At 44.1% G+C, this 13110-nt stretch overlaps 1 protein-coding gene across 6 annotated transcripts in view; it reads left to right on the top strand.

Moving 5' to 3' along the window:
* The window catches only part of LOC139416615 (ankyrin repeat and SAM domain-containing protein 1A-like), a 105254-nt gene that overhangs the window by 29413 nt on the left and 62731 nt on the right, over positions 1–13110 (top strand). For 5 of the 6 annotated variants that reach the window (XM_071165490.1, XM_071165489.1, XM_071165488.1 and 2 more), the window contains exons 2-4: positions 2566–2646; positions 2826–2982; positions 4055–4120. In XM_071165490.1, coding sequence (XP_071021591.1) covers positions 2566–2646; positions 2826–2982; positions 4055–4120 — 304 coding nt within the window. The remainder of the gene's footprint in view (positions 1–2565; positions 2647–2825; positions 2983–4054; positions 4121–13110) is intronic. The other variant, XM_071165492.1, reaches the window with a different exon arrangement.

Raw genomic sequence — 13110 nt, 5'->3', positions numbered from 1 at the left:
AAACACTATTAGCACGCACCACCGCTAACTACCTACCCATTTCACAAGGGTTACATATAGAAGAGACTGAAATACTTATGGGGGAGGTGTTGCTGTATATATTTAGAGACATATCCCTGTAATGCTTAGAGAAGATTTTATGTCAAGTGTTAATGAAGTGTTGTGCTTGCAGGTTCACTTGACACATCTACAGCCTTTTCTTTTGGGGTGTTGCTATAGGCCACTAAGTACGAACAGGCAGTATCTAAATGATATGTGTGAAATGCTTGATAGTGTATGTGATGTAAACCGAGAGGTCTACTTTCTTGGGGACCTGAATATAGACTGGTTTTCATCAAGCTGTCCGCTCAAGAGGAAGCTTCTTACTCTAACCAGTGCCTGTAATCTGGTTCAGGTTATTAATCAACCTACCAGGGTGTTTACAAACACAACAGGAACAAGATCATCCACATGTATCAATCATATTTTTACTAACACTGTAGAACTTTGTTCTAAAGCTGTATCCGTACCCATTGGATGCAGTGATCACAATATAGTGGCTAAATCCAGGAAAGCCAAAGTTGGTTCGGTTGGACTTAGGTTGGAGTCATTAAAACTCGTTTTTCAACCACTCTACAAATTTCTTGTTAATAAACTATAGTTTTGGCAAGTAGGATAGGACATCTACTTTGTGCATGACACAAGTCATTTTTCCAACAATTGTTTACAGACCGATTATTTCTCTTATAATTCACTGTATAACAATTCCAGTGGTTCAGAAGTTTACACACTAAATTCACTGTGCCTTTAAACAGCTTGGAAAATTCCAGAAAACTATGTCAGGGCTTTAGAAGCTTCTGAGAGGCTAATTGACATCATTTGAGTCAATTGGAGGTGTACCTGTTGATGAATTTCAAGGCCTACCTTCAAACTCAGTGCCTCTTTGCCTGACATCATGGGAAAATCAAAAGAAATCAGCCAAGACCTAAAAACAAAATTATAGACCACAAGTCTGGATCATCCTTGGGAGGAATTTCCAAACGCCTGAAGGTTCCACGTTCATCTGTACAAATGATAGTACGCAAGTATAAACACCATGGGACCGCACAGCCATCATACATCTCAGGAAGAAAACGTGTTCTGTCTCCTAGAGATGAACGTACTTTGGTGCGAAAAGTGCAAATCAATCCCAGAACAACAGCAAAGGACCTTGTGAAGATGCTGGAGGAAACAGGTACAAAGTATCTATATCCACAGTAAAACGAGTCCGATATCAACATAACCTGAAAGGCTGCTCAGCAAGGAAGAAGCCACTGCTCCAAAACCGCCATAAAAAAGCTAGACTACGGTTTCCAACTGCACATGGGGACAAAGATCGTACTTTTTTGGAGTAATGTCCTCTGGTCTGATGACACCAAAATAGAACTGTTACACCAGCTCTGTCAGGAGGAATGGGACAAAATTCGCCCAACTTATTGTGGGAAGCTTGTTGAAGGCTACACGAAACGTTTGACCCAAGTTCAACAATTTTAAAGGCAATGCTACCAAGTACAAATTGAGTGAATGTAAACTTCTGACCCACTGGGGATGTGATGAAAGAAATAATACTATTATTCTGACATTTCACATTCTTAAAATAAAGTGGTGATCCTAACTGACCTAAGACTGGTGATTTTTACTAGGATTAAATGTCAGGAATTGTGAAAACTGAGTTTAAATGTATTTGTCTAAGGTGTATGTAAACATCCGACTTCAAATGTAGTCATTGGCCCAGAATACCACATCAGTGCATCCCAACTAACTAATACCAGTAAGAAGGTAAACCTACTGTATGTAGAGATTATACTGGACCTATAGCCTATAGGCCTATTTATTTATTTATTTATTTATTTATTTTAAATCTGACCCGCAAATTGCTGTTGACAAACAAATCGGTCAGAAAACAAATCTGTGCAGCCATAATTATTGCCCACCCCTGTTCTATGTGGTGATGTAAAAAGCCTTCACTAGTGTAGGGCATTTCAAGTCTTTTCAGTTAGCCTTTTCATTCTGCTTAGTTCGCCTAAAAGAGCCGGCTCCAAACAGCTCTACCTTCAGTTGCAATGATTCTGTTAAATATACATTGGGGGGGGGGCAAAGACTGGCTTCTGCCTGGGGCCTCCAACTTTACTGCCCTCCTGCTGTGTCTTAGTGTGGGTGTGTGTACATACCAACCCCATCCGTCCTCTGCTGCCTGGTGCTGCTGGCTTGGCCCATGCTTCCTCATTCCTTTCCCTCTCACTCAGTGCTGTGGTTCAATTCCTCAGGGAACGCCTCTCACCTGGGTGTGAGCTGGCCTGGGCTGGGCTGTGAACCTGGGCTGGGCTGTGAACCTGGGCTGGGCTAGGCTGTAAACCATGGTACACAACTTATAATGTAGCATGACTGCCAATGACACTGAGGGGCTAGGACCTGCCATTTTGATCGGCAACATGTCACAATGTTTGCCTACTGAACTTCTCTCTGCTCACGCTAGCTTTAGGCTCTTCCCTCAGCTGCATTATACTGTTATATGATCTAATATTCCCTCTCTCTCTCTCCCCACAGTATCTGGAGGGGTCCTAATGTGAACTGTGTGGACAGCACTGGATACACTCCTCTACACCATGCAGCCCTAAACGGACACAGGTAGATCTAGAGCTAGCTCTGCTCTGTTGTCATGGGAGTTTAGATTAACTGACAATGATGTGCCTGAGGTCAGCTAGTGGGAAATACCATATTTGTGTGCTTAATATTGATATAGTACACTGTCATCAGCCTACATAATGTTCAACTCTTCTGACAGTGTCTGCCTGTCCATTCCACAGTGAAGTTGTGGAGTCACTGTTACGTAACGAGGCCTTGACCAACATCGCCGACAATAAGGGCTGCTACCCCCTGCACCTGGCCGCATGGAAGGGGGACCAACGGATCGTCAGGCTGCTCATTCACCAAGGCCCCTCACACCCCAAACTCAACGAGCAGGTCTGACTCCCCCCCCCCCCCTGCTAACTGTGGCTCCCTTCTTCTCACTCCATCTGTTCCCCTGATACCTCCAGGAATCGGTCTTCCTCTGCTCACAGCAGCAGTGGTTTTTGATCTGATCTGTGTAACAGTGTGAAGGAAGGAACAGGTCGAGTGCAACACCACATAACCCATCACTATTTCCCCTGTTAACTAGAGTCAGTGAACTTTAGTGTTACACCCAGTTCCTGTCACATGGATGGACATCTATCCTATACAACTCATCATTCATATACAGTGTCGACCTCTCTATGCTCATCTCTATAGAATGCATTTTTAACTGGGTACACGGTGGACCGTGTTCCTCGTCTCGCTCTGTCTGTGGTTTGCAAATACCATTTGCCGTTTTTGAGAACATATATATATTTTTAATACAAATGAAAGAAGGACAGGGCTTGTTCATTCAGTGCAAGACCATACACATTAACTGCATTGCGTCATGAGTTTGACTGCACTAATATTTGTCTTGAAGTGACTTGACACCAGCCAAGTGAATGTGTCATGTTTGAACTAATGGATTGTTCTGTTTGATATGTAATGTGTTAGTCCAGGCATGGTGTGTAGAGACTGTCCACTGTGTAACCACCAGCAACACCTTCAGTATTTACCTTGTCCTGTCTGTGATCTCGTGTTTAGTATCTTTACCATTTTGGCAGAAATGACCCATTATGAGGCAATTGAACAAAATCAATCATAGCCATAGAGCCAAGATCCCATTGATAAAGTATGACATCACTGTAGTACTTCCCTGTAGTACTTCCCAGTATTACTTCCCAGTAGTACTCCAGATACATTTGAGTTTATTAGTCTGTCACTGGAGTCATGATATTGGAATAATCCTCTGATCCATTGCCAGCTCATTTTGTGTCATTTCTGTCAGCCATCTCTATGCCTGTTCATGACATCTGTTTGTTCATTAACTCAACTTTGTTCATATTTCTGTTCATTTATTTTGACTCAGCCTTGCAACTGACTGTCATGCATTGCCTGTGTGTGAGTGAAAAACCATTGCTTCATTTTTCTTCCCTCCTAGAGCTCCTCTGTAGAGCACAAAGAGTTGAAACGCTGTGGGCCCTTTGACCTGCATATTAATGCCAAGGTGTGTACCCAGCCAGCCAGCCAGCCAGACAGACAGCTGCTCAGAAGGCTGCTGCCCTCTTATTCTCCTCCCTGCTTCCATTGTACTCACACAACTAGTTGCACACAATCTCTTCGCCATGCATGGTTTTGATGCTTGGGTTTGATGCATGATTTTGGTGCTTGGGTTTGATGCATAGTTTTGATGCTTGGGTTTGATGCTTGCTTAGCTTGCACTGGCAGTCTGTTGTAGAGATAAGGGGACTTGCTTTGACCTTTTCTGGGTACATTTCTTGTGATTTCTTGGGGTTCTCTCTCGATACTTTCACCTGATAACTGAGAAGAATTGGAAAGGTGGATTTGCAATGTTATTAGTACTACTGCAGTTGTGTTCCATAGTCAGTTTTCTTGTTTATACAGTTACGTGATGTTGAAGGACTCTGATGTATGTCTCTTTGGGACCGTCCTCTCTCATTAGTTGTAAATATGAACAAGGCAACAATAAACATGTCTTCCCCACAAATGATGCAGCCCCCTGTTGGGCCAATTGAGATTGTGTGTGACCACAGATTATCCATTATATTGACCAGATTGAAGTGGCCGCTGTAACAATTAAAAAGATACCAGTCTCTTTAACTAATCCACTCCGTGTACTCCATGTCAAGTCTTTGGCAATGACAAGGTGTGGCAAGGAGTGGAATGTTACCTAAAGATACTGTTACTCAGACTAGAAGGCAGTCTGGAGGAGGCAAGATCAGGTGGGACCATACTAGCCAATGAGAGGGCAGATATGCTTGTGAACAACAGGCATAACTCTGATATAAAGTGTTTTTTCTAAAAGTTGTCTGGATGTCACGTGTCCTACCGATATCCGTACACTTGTAACAACCTAAGCACTGTAAAACTTCTATTCAATTAAATAAGCCACACCTAGCAAACAAGCCATTACATTTTTTGTTAACCAAATTTGACACTCAGTGACCTCCATACAAAACGTCCTCGCTTGGTGAGCAAATAAACCTTTAAAAAATAAATAAAATAAAAAACCTGTTGGAGAAGACAGATTTTGGGCCTAGTTATCCCTCTCGCTTCCTCTCTGGTGTGACAAATTTCAATTAATTACTATAGCTCCCGCCTTGGGTCAATCAGTGTCATTTTGTAAATGCTGGATCTCTATGGCTGTGTTTCCCAACCCTGGTCCCCCAGTACCCCCAACAGTACACTACTCTATGGCAGAAACACTGCTCTATGGCAAGACACATTATTCACCCAAGTTTCGTAAAAAATGGGGCCATGCTGTCTGAGAGATTGCGTGTGACTAACGTATGAACAGATGGACGGAGACCAATCCACAGTCCCCTCCCCGATTTTATCATGGGGAACAATTAGTCCCTTGGGGACAGAACCACAACATAGAATAGAATGGATGTGATTTCAGTGACATAGGTGTTACGTGTCAGTCATTTCTGACCTGTGTGTTTTCCTTGGTGTTTCTCTCTACATTTGACCTTGTTCTAGACGTGTATGTGCTCATGCTTGTCTAGGGTCATTACGTCCTACTGTATGTGTAGAAGCCACATTCACGCCTAGACAGTCAAGCTCAAGTCAGAGAGTTTTCCCCCCAGAGATTTTGAATTATTGAACCGTTAACACTTCATCTAGCTTACTGACAGAGGCAATGTTACCTTCACATCAAATTGAGGCTAACACCATCACTGGAGTGTGGAGAGGTCAAAGCTTGTGTTTTGAGGAAAGCATCTGGAAATCAAACTATTTTTAAAATGGTGTCACATTTCCTCAGTGCTAACTCAAGCCTCTTAGCTTCGGTTGCCTTAAAGCGACATGCAGCATGTGTTTACCAAACACTGAATCCTCATTACATGTCCTCTAGTGCTGTATAATTGTTGCTCCTCTTAATGCAAACGTTTAGGATGTGGTTTAGTTGACAGACTGACCATTTGACGTCTGTGGGGGTTAGCTTCTCTGTTGCTTTTGGAATACAGCAGTATGGGGTCCAATACCTGGCCACAGCAGACCTAAATAATGGATAAGCTGTTATGAACAAATCAGAAACATGGATGGATGCAGGCTGGATGGATGCTCTGGCAGTGATGGTGATGGCATCATGTGACTGTGGATCTCTCTTTGGATCCCCCAAAAGAGTCTTTGGGTTCATAATATCTCAGTGTTGTTATAACAACCAGAGAAATGTCTTCCAAGGAGAGGGTGCTTTTCTGTGTACCAGTCTCTTTGTATCAATGTCAGGCAGTGTGCTCTCTGCTCAGTGTGTGTGTGTGTGTGTGTGTGTGTGTGTGTGTGTGTCTCTCTCTCTCTCTCCCTCTATCTGTTTTTCTGCTTTTGAGTCTGCACCACTGTGGAAGAGAGCAAGGGAGAGGTGGGATGTTGTCATGGTAACGGTGTCACGGCTGATTGGTCTTGCAGCAGCAATGACTGACCCAGTGGAACACGCAGCAGGAGAGAAGATAGGGGTGTGTGTCATGGAGTTAGCTAGCAGGAAACGGGAGGGGTGGTTGTGGGCAGAGGTTTATGGGGAAGGAGGGGGCTTTTAAGTGCAGGCTCTCCCCTTCAGGGAAGCACCGTAGCTCAGCCTGGACACAGCTCAAACAGCCCCTCTCTCTCTGTCCTCCTGGCCTTAGTGCTGCCTAGCTGCAATGTTTATTAAGCGTTGCTGCAACGTTCTCCCAGTGTTACCATCTCCAATGGGCCTGCCACTTGATGATATTCCGATAGTGCCCCAATTGATTTGATAACATTTGATTTGGAAGGAAAAGTGATTTATCATATACAAATAAAATATAACACTTAGTCATAATTTCTCTGCTTATTGTTATTTCCCATCTCCTATTTTAAAAACAATTTCTTCCATCGAAAAAGCCTGGTGTCTGATAGTGGTATTTTCAAGGAACGTGCGGTACTGCTCTTGAAATATGTCAAAGCTGCAAGTCTAACAGTCCTCTGTCTCCAATATAGGTCACCTGCCTAACAAAATGTACTGTACCTTCAGATGGTTGGCTGACTGTGGTAAATATGAACACCGACAGTCATGCAACCAGCTTCCCAGCTTTATACTACACAGAGGGAGAATGAGATGGCAGTGGCACAAAGTTAAACGCACAGTGTAATACATACTGTACACACTGCTTGCAGTAGGCTAACAGTGCCCTGAAAATAACACCAGATAACCTAAAAAGTGAACAGTGTGAAATTTCAGACAGGCTGCGATTCACACCAGGTATGAGAGCTAGTATTGAATGACAATGCAATGTGCCTTTAAAAAAAAAAAAGATTTTGCCTTCTAATCGGATGGGCCAGCTTGTCTGAAGAGGGGAGGATATTTTTTAAATGTTTTTATTTAACCTTTATTTAACCAGGTAGGCCTGTTGAGAACAATATCTAATTTACAACTGCGACATGGCCAAGATGAAGCAAAGCAGTGAGACAAAACAACAACACAGAGTTACACATAAATAAATATACAGTCAATGACAAAATAAAAAATATATGTACAGTGTGTGCAAGTGTAGAAGAGTAAGGAGGTAAGGCAATAAATAGGCCATAGAGGAAAAATAATTACAATTTAGCATGAACACTGGAGTGAAAGATGTGCAGATGATGATGTGTAAGTAAAGATACTGGTGTGCAAAAGAGCAAGAGGATAAGTAACAATATGGGGATGAGGTAGTTGGGTGTGCTATTTACAGATGGGCTGTGTACAGTGATTGGTAAGCTGCTTTGACAGATGATGCTTAAAGTTAGAGAGGGAGATAAAAGACTCCAGCTTCAGCTCCAGATTTTTGTAATTCGATCCAGTCATTGGCAGCAGAGAACCGGAAGGAAAGGCGGCCAAAGGAAGTGTTGGCTTTGGGGGTGACCAGTGAAATATACCTGCTGGAGCACGTGCTACGGGTGGGTGTTGCTATGGTGACCAGTGAGCTGAGATAAGGCGGGGCTTTACCTAGCATAGACTTTTTGATGACCTGGAGCCAGTGGGTTTGGCGACGAATATGTAGTGAAGGCCAGCCAACGAGAGCATGCAGGTCGCGGTGGTGGGTAGTATATGGGGCTTGGTGACAAAACGGATGGCACTGTGATAGACTACATCCAATTTTCTGAGTAGAGTGTTGGAGGCTATTTTGTAAATGACATCACCGAAGTCAAGGATCGGTAGGATACCCTCGTAAAACTGACTATGTTTGGCAGCATGAGTGAAGGATGCTTTGTTGCAAAATAGGAAGCCGATTCTAGATTTAATTTTGGATTGGAGATGCTTAATGTGAATCTGGAAGGAGAGTTTACAGTCTAACCAGACACCTAAGTATTTGTAGTTGTCCACATATTCTAAGTCAGAACCGTCCAGAGTAGTGATGCTAGTTGGGCGGGAGGGTGTGGGCAGCAAGCAGTTGAGGAGCATGCACTTAAGAGCAGTTGGAGGCCTCGAATGAGTGTTGTATGGTACTGAAGCTCGTTTGGAGGTTTGTTAACACAGTGTCCAAAGAAGGGCCGGATGTCTACAGAATGGTGTCGTCTGCGTAGAGGTGGATCAGAGAATCACCAGCAGCAAGAGCGACATCATTGATATATACAGAGAAAAGAGTCAGCCCAAGAATTGAACCACATGGTACCCCCATAGAGACTGTCCAGACAACAGGCCCTCCGATTTGACACACTGAACTCTATCTGAGAAGTAGATGGTGAACCAGGCGAGGCAATCATTTGAGAAGCCAAGGCTATTGAGTCTGCCGATAAGAATGCGGTGATTGACAGAGTCAAGCCTTGGCCAGGTCGATGAAGACGGCTGCACAATACACTCTTATCGATGGTGGTTATGATATTGTTTAGGACCTTGAGCGTGGCTGAGGTGCCCCCATGACCAGCACGGAAACCAGATTGCATAGTGGAGAAGGTAGGATACCCTCGTAAAACTGACGGTGGGATTCGAAATGGTCGGTGATCTGTTTGTTAACATGGCTTTCGAAGATTTTAGAAGGGCAGGATGGATATAGGTCTATAACAGTTTGGGTCCAGAGTGTCTCCCCCTTTGAAGAGGGGGATGACCGCGGCAGCTTTCCAATCTTTGAGGATCTCCGACGATACGAAAGAGAGGTTGAATAGGCTAGTAATATGGGTTGAAGCCTGCGCTACTGGCACACTGCCCCACAGTCTTTTAGCATTCTCATTGGCTTCAGCTTAGCACCCGTGTCCGTCTCTGTCGACTGCCACACATCAGATCTGACACCAACCCTTTTTCTCCATCATATCTCCTTAAACATTTCTACATACATCCATGCAAGCTAGAGCCCCTCAGAAGGGCATCTGTCCATTTTGATGGACAGGTTTCTTTTCCTTCATCCTTTATGCATAATCACATCCAGCATATGCCTGATTTTCTGCTGTAGATTGAGTTGTTGCTTTTGGCCAGTGGAGGAGAAGAGAGAGGTGCTGGAGAAAGCTACCATCTACTTGCCTGATGATTTAAACTGTTTGCCACATACTTCAGTCTGAGACTGCCATTGTTGAAGTTGTTTGTGGTGATGTCAAAATGAAGGGTGTTGTACAAAACAAAGTCATCAGCGATTGGCTCATCTCTAACAAATCAAAGTCGCAAAGCCAATGACGAATTGTCTAAATGCTGCTTTACCCACTTGAATTCTGGCTCTGGAGAAGAAACTAACGTCTGTGGGCGTGGCGTTGCTGTTGGCCGAATCAAGGAGTTTGGGTTGCCTGGCTACCCAATCTGCCATCTTCAGTTTCCAGGCATTTGAGATGAGCTTGCCTCTCTGTGGACATGTGAGAAACAGGGATTTACAAATATGTGTGCATACTACGAGTAGTCGCGTGCAGCATTTGGGCAACCCTGTGGCCACAACAGCTGCTTGTCCCTTGCCCCACCCCCCTTAACCAGAGGGCAGAGCATGACGTAACCCCTCCTATTCCTCGCTCCGCCAGCCCAGCGAGCACATTACATGCCAGAGGTCACTAGTCTCTCCTCGTTAGCATCTCAGCCAGTAGCCCTACAGTACATACAGTCGGACTGCAGCACGTTTCTTCTCTTCCGGAATTGGAACATTCTAGTGTGAGTGTGATTGGCATCACAACAGTGCAGAAGTTAGGCCTCATCTCCAGATGTTCCTGGTTAGTGTTCTGCTCAGATTTAATCTGAGAAAGCACTTTAATCTGAGTGTGTTTGACACGCACTGGAGTCTAGATTAAGATGAAGGCCCATTTTATCATGCTATTTAAAGAAATAAATTTAAAAAATGTTTAACTTGGCAAGTCAGTTAAGAACAAACTCTTATTTTCAATGACGGCCTAGGAACAGTGGGTTAATTTAAAATTGCCTTGTTCAGGGGCAGAACAACAGATTTTTGTCTACTCGCAGATTCGATCTTGCAACCTTTCGGTTACTAGTCCAACGCTCTAACCACTAGGCTACCTGCTGCCTATTGTGCACTATTGTGCACCTATTGTGCATCTACCACTGTTGTTCACACAGGCTTCATACTGTGTACTATCCTGGATTACATCATAGTGTACTAATCCTTCTCTTGATTGTAGCTGCCATCACATCAGTCAACTCCCCAATGTGGATGACCAGGACAGGAGTGTATGTGTGGCCATCTACTTTCTTATGTTAGCATTTGAACAGCTGTTGGTTTGCAGGCTCACGTGGACCCCTGTGCAGTAGGCTAGTGTGGAGTGAAGGAGGCGTCACAGGGAAGGTCTGATTCATGCTGCTCACCCTACGCTTTGCTCTGCTCTGCTGCTGCCCAGAGAGGCCAGCCGTGGCTAATATGATCAGATGTTGTCAGACTCAAAGCCACGGAACGAACCACACTGGCCCACACCACTGAGACAGAGAGGAGGGGATCCTCTGGAGTCTCAGACTTCATTGGTGATGATGTGGTTTTTGGTGTCTTAAAACTAGACACTGATCATGTGTTCATGATATGGCAAATATGTCTCTCTTTTTGCCATAAATCTTGAGGAAGTCTTGGTTTTTGCAGGTAGAATTCAATCGGCCATAATCCGAGCAGTTAGCCAGCGCACATAGAGGTTGAAGCTGGTTTCTATTTGGATATTGTTATTGCAGATTTATCCAGGCTGTGCAAGTAAACCTGTATACCCAAGGCTATAAAACCCAAGGCTATAAAACCCAAGGCTATAAAACATGTTCCTCTGAAGTAGCCTGCATCTAACAGTTGAAAGTTGAATCTATTAAAAAGCTTGTGATGACGAAACAGTTGACGGTGCGTCACAGATGCGAGACGCCATGCTCCTTTGTGTGTGGTCGTTTCATGCTCCTGCAGCAAACAGGGAAAGAGAAACAGAGACGGACAGAGAGAGGGAGACTGAGAGAGAAACAAAGATCAAACCTTAATTTAGACCAAAAACACAGAGGATAAGCAGGAAGGAACAATTAGTCAAATCCCAAACCTTAACTGACAAAACCCTAGCAGACTTGTGGTTTATTTCCCTAACAGAGGCTTTTTGTTTTGGAGTGTTCTTCTGTTCCGTGGTCTTTGTTTGTTTAGTGCAGCTCACACAGGGTCAGACCAAGCCTCTCTCAGCCAGCCTCTCTCTCAGCCGGCCTCTCTCTCTCTCTCTCCCCGTCTTTCCAGAAAGGCAGGTGTTGTTTGGTATTCCCTCGGATTGTACATTTTTATTTCTCCTCCTTTCATTCAGCTCAAGCTGTAACCTGTTTTTGCCAGTGTAGTAAGACTCTCTCTTTCTCTTCTCTCTCTCTCTCTTCTCTCTCTTTCTCTTCTCTCTCTCTCTTCTCTCTCTCTCTCTTCTCGCTCTCTCTCTTCTCTCTCTCTCTTCTCTCTCTCTCTTGCTCTCTCTCTCTCTCTCTCTCTCTCTCTCTCTCTCTCTCTCTTCGTCCCTCTCTCTCTCTCGCTCTCGCTCTGTACCTTGAACAACACAGGAGTAGTTACCTACTGATCTTTGTGTTAGTCAGAGGGGAGGGGCCAACACCTGTCCTGGGTGCCCTGTAACCTCCCCCCTACCCCCGTCTCCATGATCCTGCCTCTGATGGCAGAATAAAGACTCAGCTGGCACCTCCTTCTCCAGGGAGCAACCCAACCTAGCACACAGTGTGTGGGTATTCTCCTGCCAGCTGTCGGCTGCTCCTAGGTGTCTGTGGCATGTGTGGCATGACTGGCACTCCGGGCATGTTGCAGACTGGCATTGTTGCCACACCCTGGTACACAATTGTTGTTGACTGGCACAGAGTGGCTAGCCTTGGGGGAGGTTATGGTTAGTCTCTTACAACAGTTATTCATTCATTACCTTTAGGTTTGTACTGTGTTTACAAACTGTCAAACCTGCATGTTGTACACAGCATACGGCTAGTGTTGTCAGCCACTTGAGTTGACTGGAATGTCCTGTGTGTTAGCTAGTGTTCCCAGTCTGCCCTTCTAGGAACATGACCTAGCATCAAATAGCCTTTGTGATGAATCTGAGAGAGAATGTAGTGTCATTACATATAAATTGTTTTGAGTTGGATATGCATTGGTTATTAAGACCATTATTTTGTCTCCGCTGATGTATCAGGCTGTATTGTAATCTCCCTCTTCTGGCTGCTGGTGGGAGTACTTGGTAATAAGAAGTAAGGAATGGAGATTTGAACACAAGTCCACTCTACTGAATATGCTGCTGACACAGGCTAGATATGATGTTTGTGATTATGTTACAATGTGAGCATATGTCTGATCCTCTCCCAAAGTATTCTGATGGTATCTCTGATATTCTCTCCATATGATATAGAGATGACATTTGGCTACAGAATATGTTGCAACTCACTCTGCATCAACTTTGTTGCTTGTGTTGTGGGCGGTTTTTGCGTGTAAAAGCTGTGTTTGTAATGCTATTGATTTAATGTTGTTCTAGTGAACATATAGTTGTGATCCTTGCTCTCTGCACTTGGAGAATCTCTTTTAAAAGAAAGTATACATATTCCATCCATTTAACTCATAGTCTGTATCCCTGTGC

Source organism: Oncorhynchus clarkii, chromosome 9 (assembly GCF_045791955.1).
Source record: "Oncorhynchus clarkii lewisi isolate Uvic-CL-2024 chromosome 9, UVic_Ocla_1.0, whole genome shotgun sequence".
Classification (NCBI taxonomy): Eukaryota; Metazoa; Chordata; class Actinopteri; order Salmoniformes; family Salmonidae; genus Oncorhynchus; species Oncorhynchus clarkii.
The sequence above is the reverse complement of the archived record's forward strand: the minus strand, read 5'-3'. Positions and strand labels throughout refer to the sequence as shown.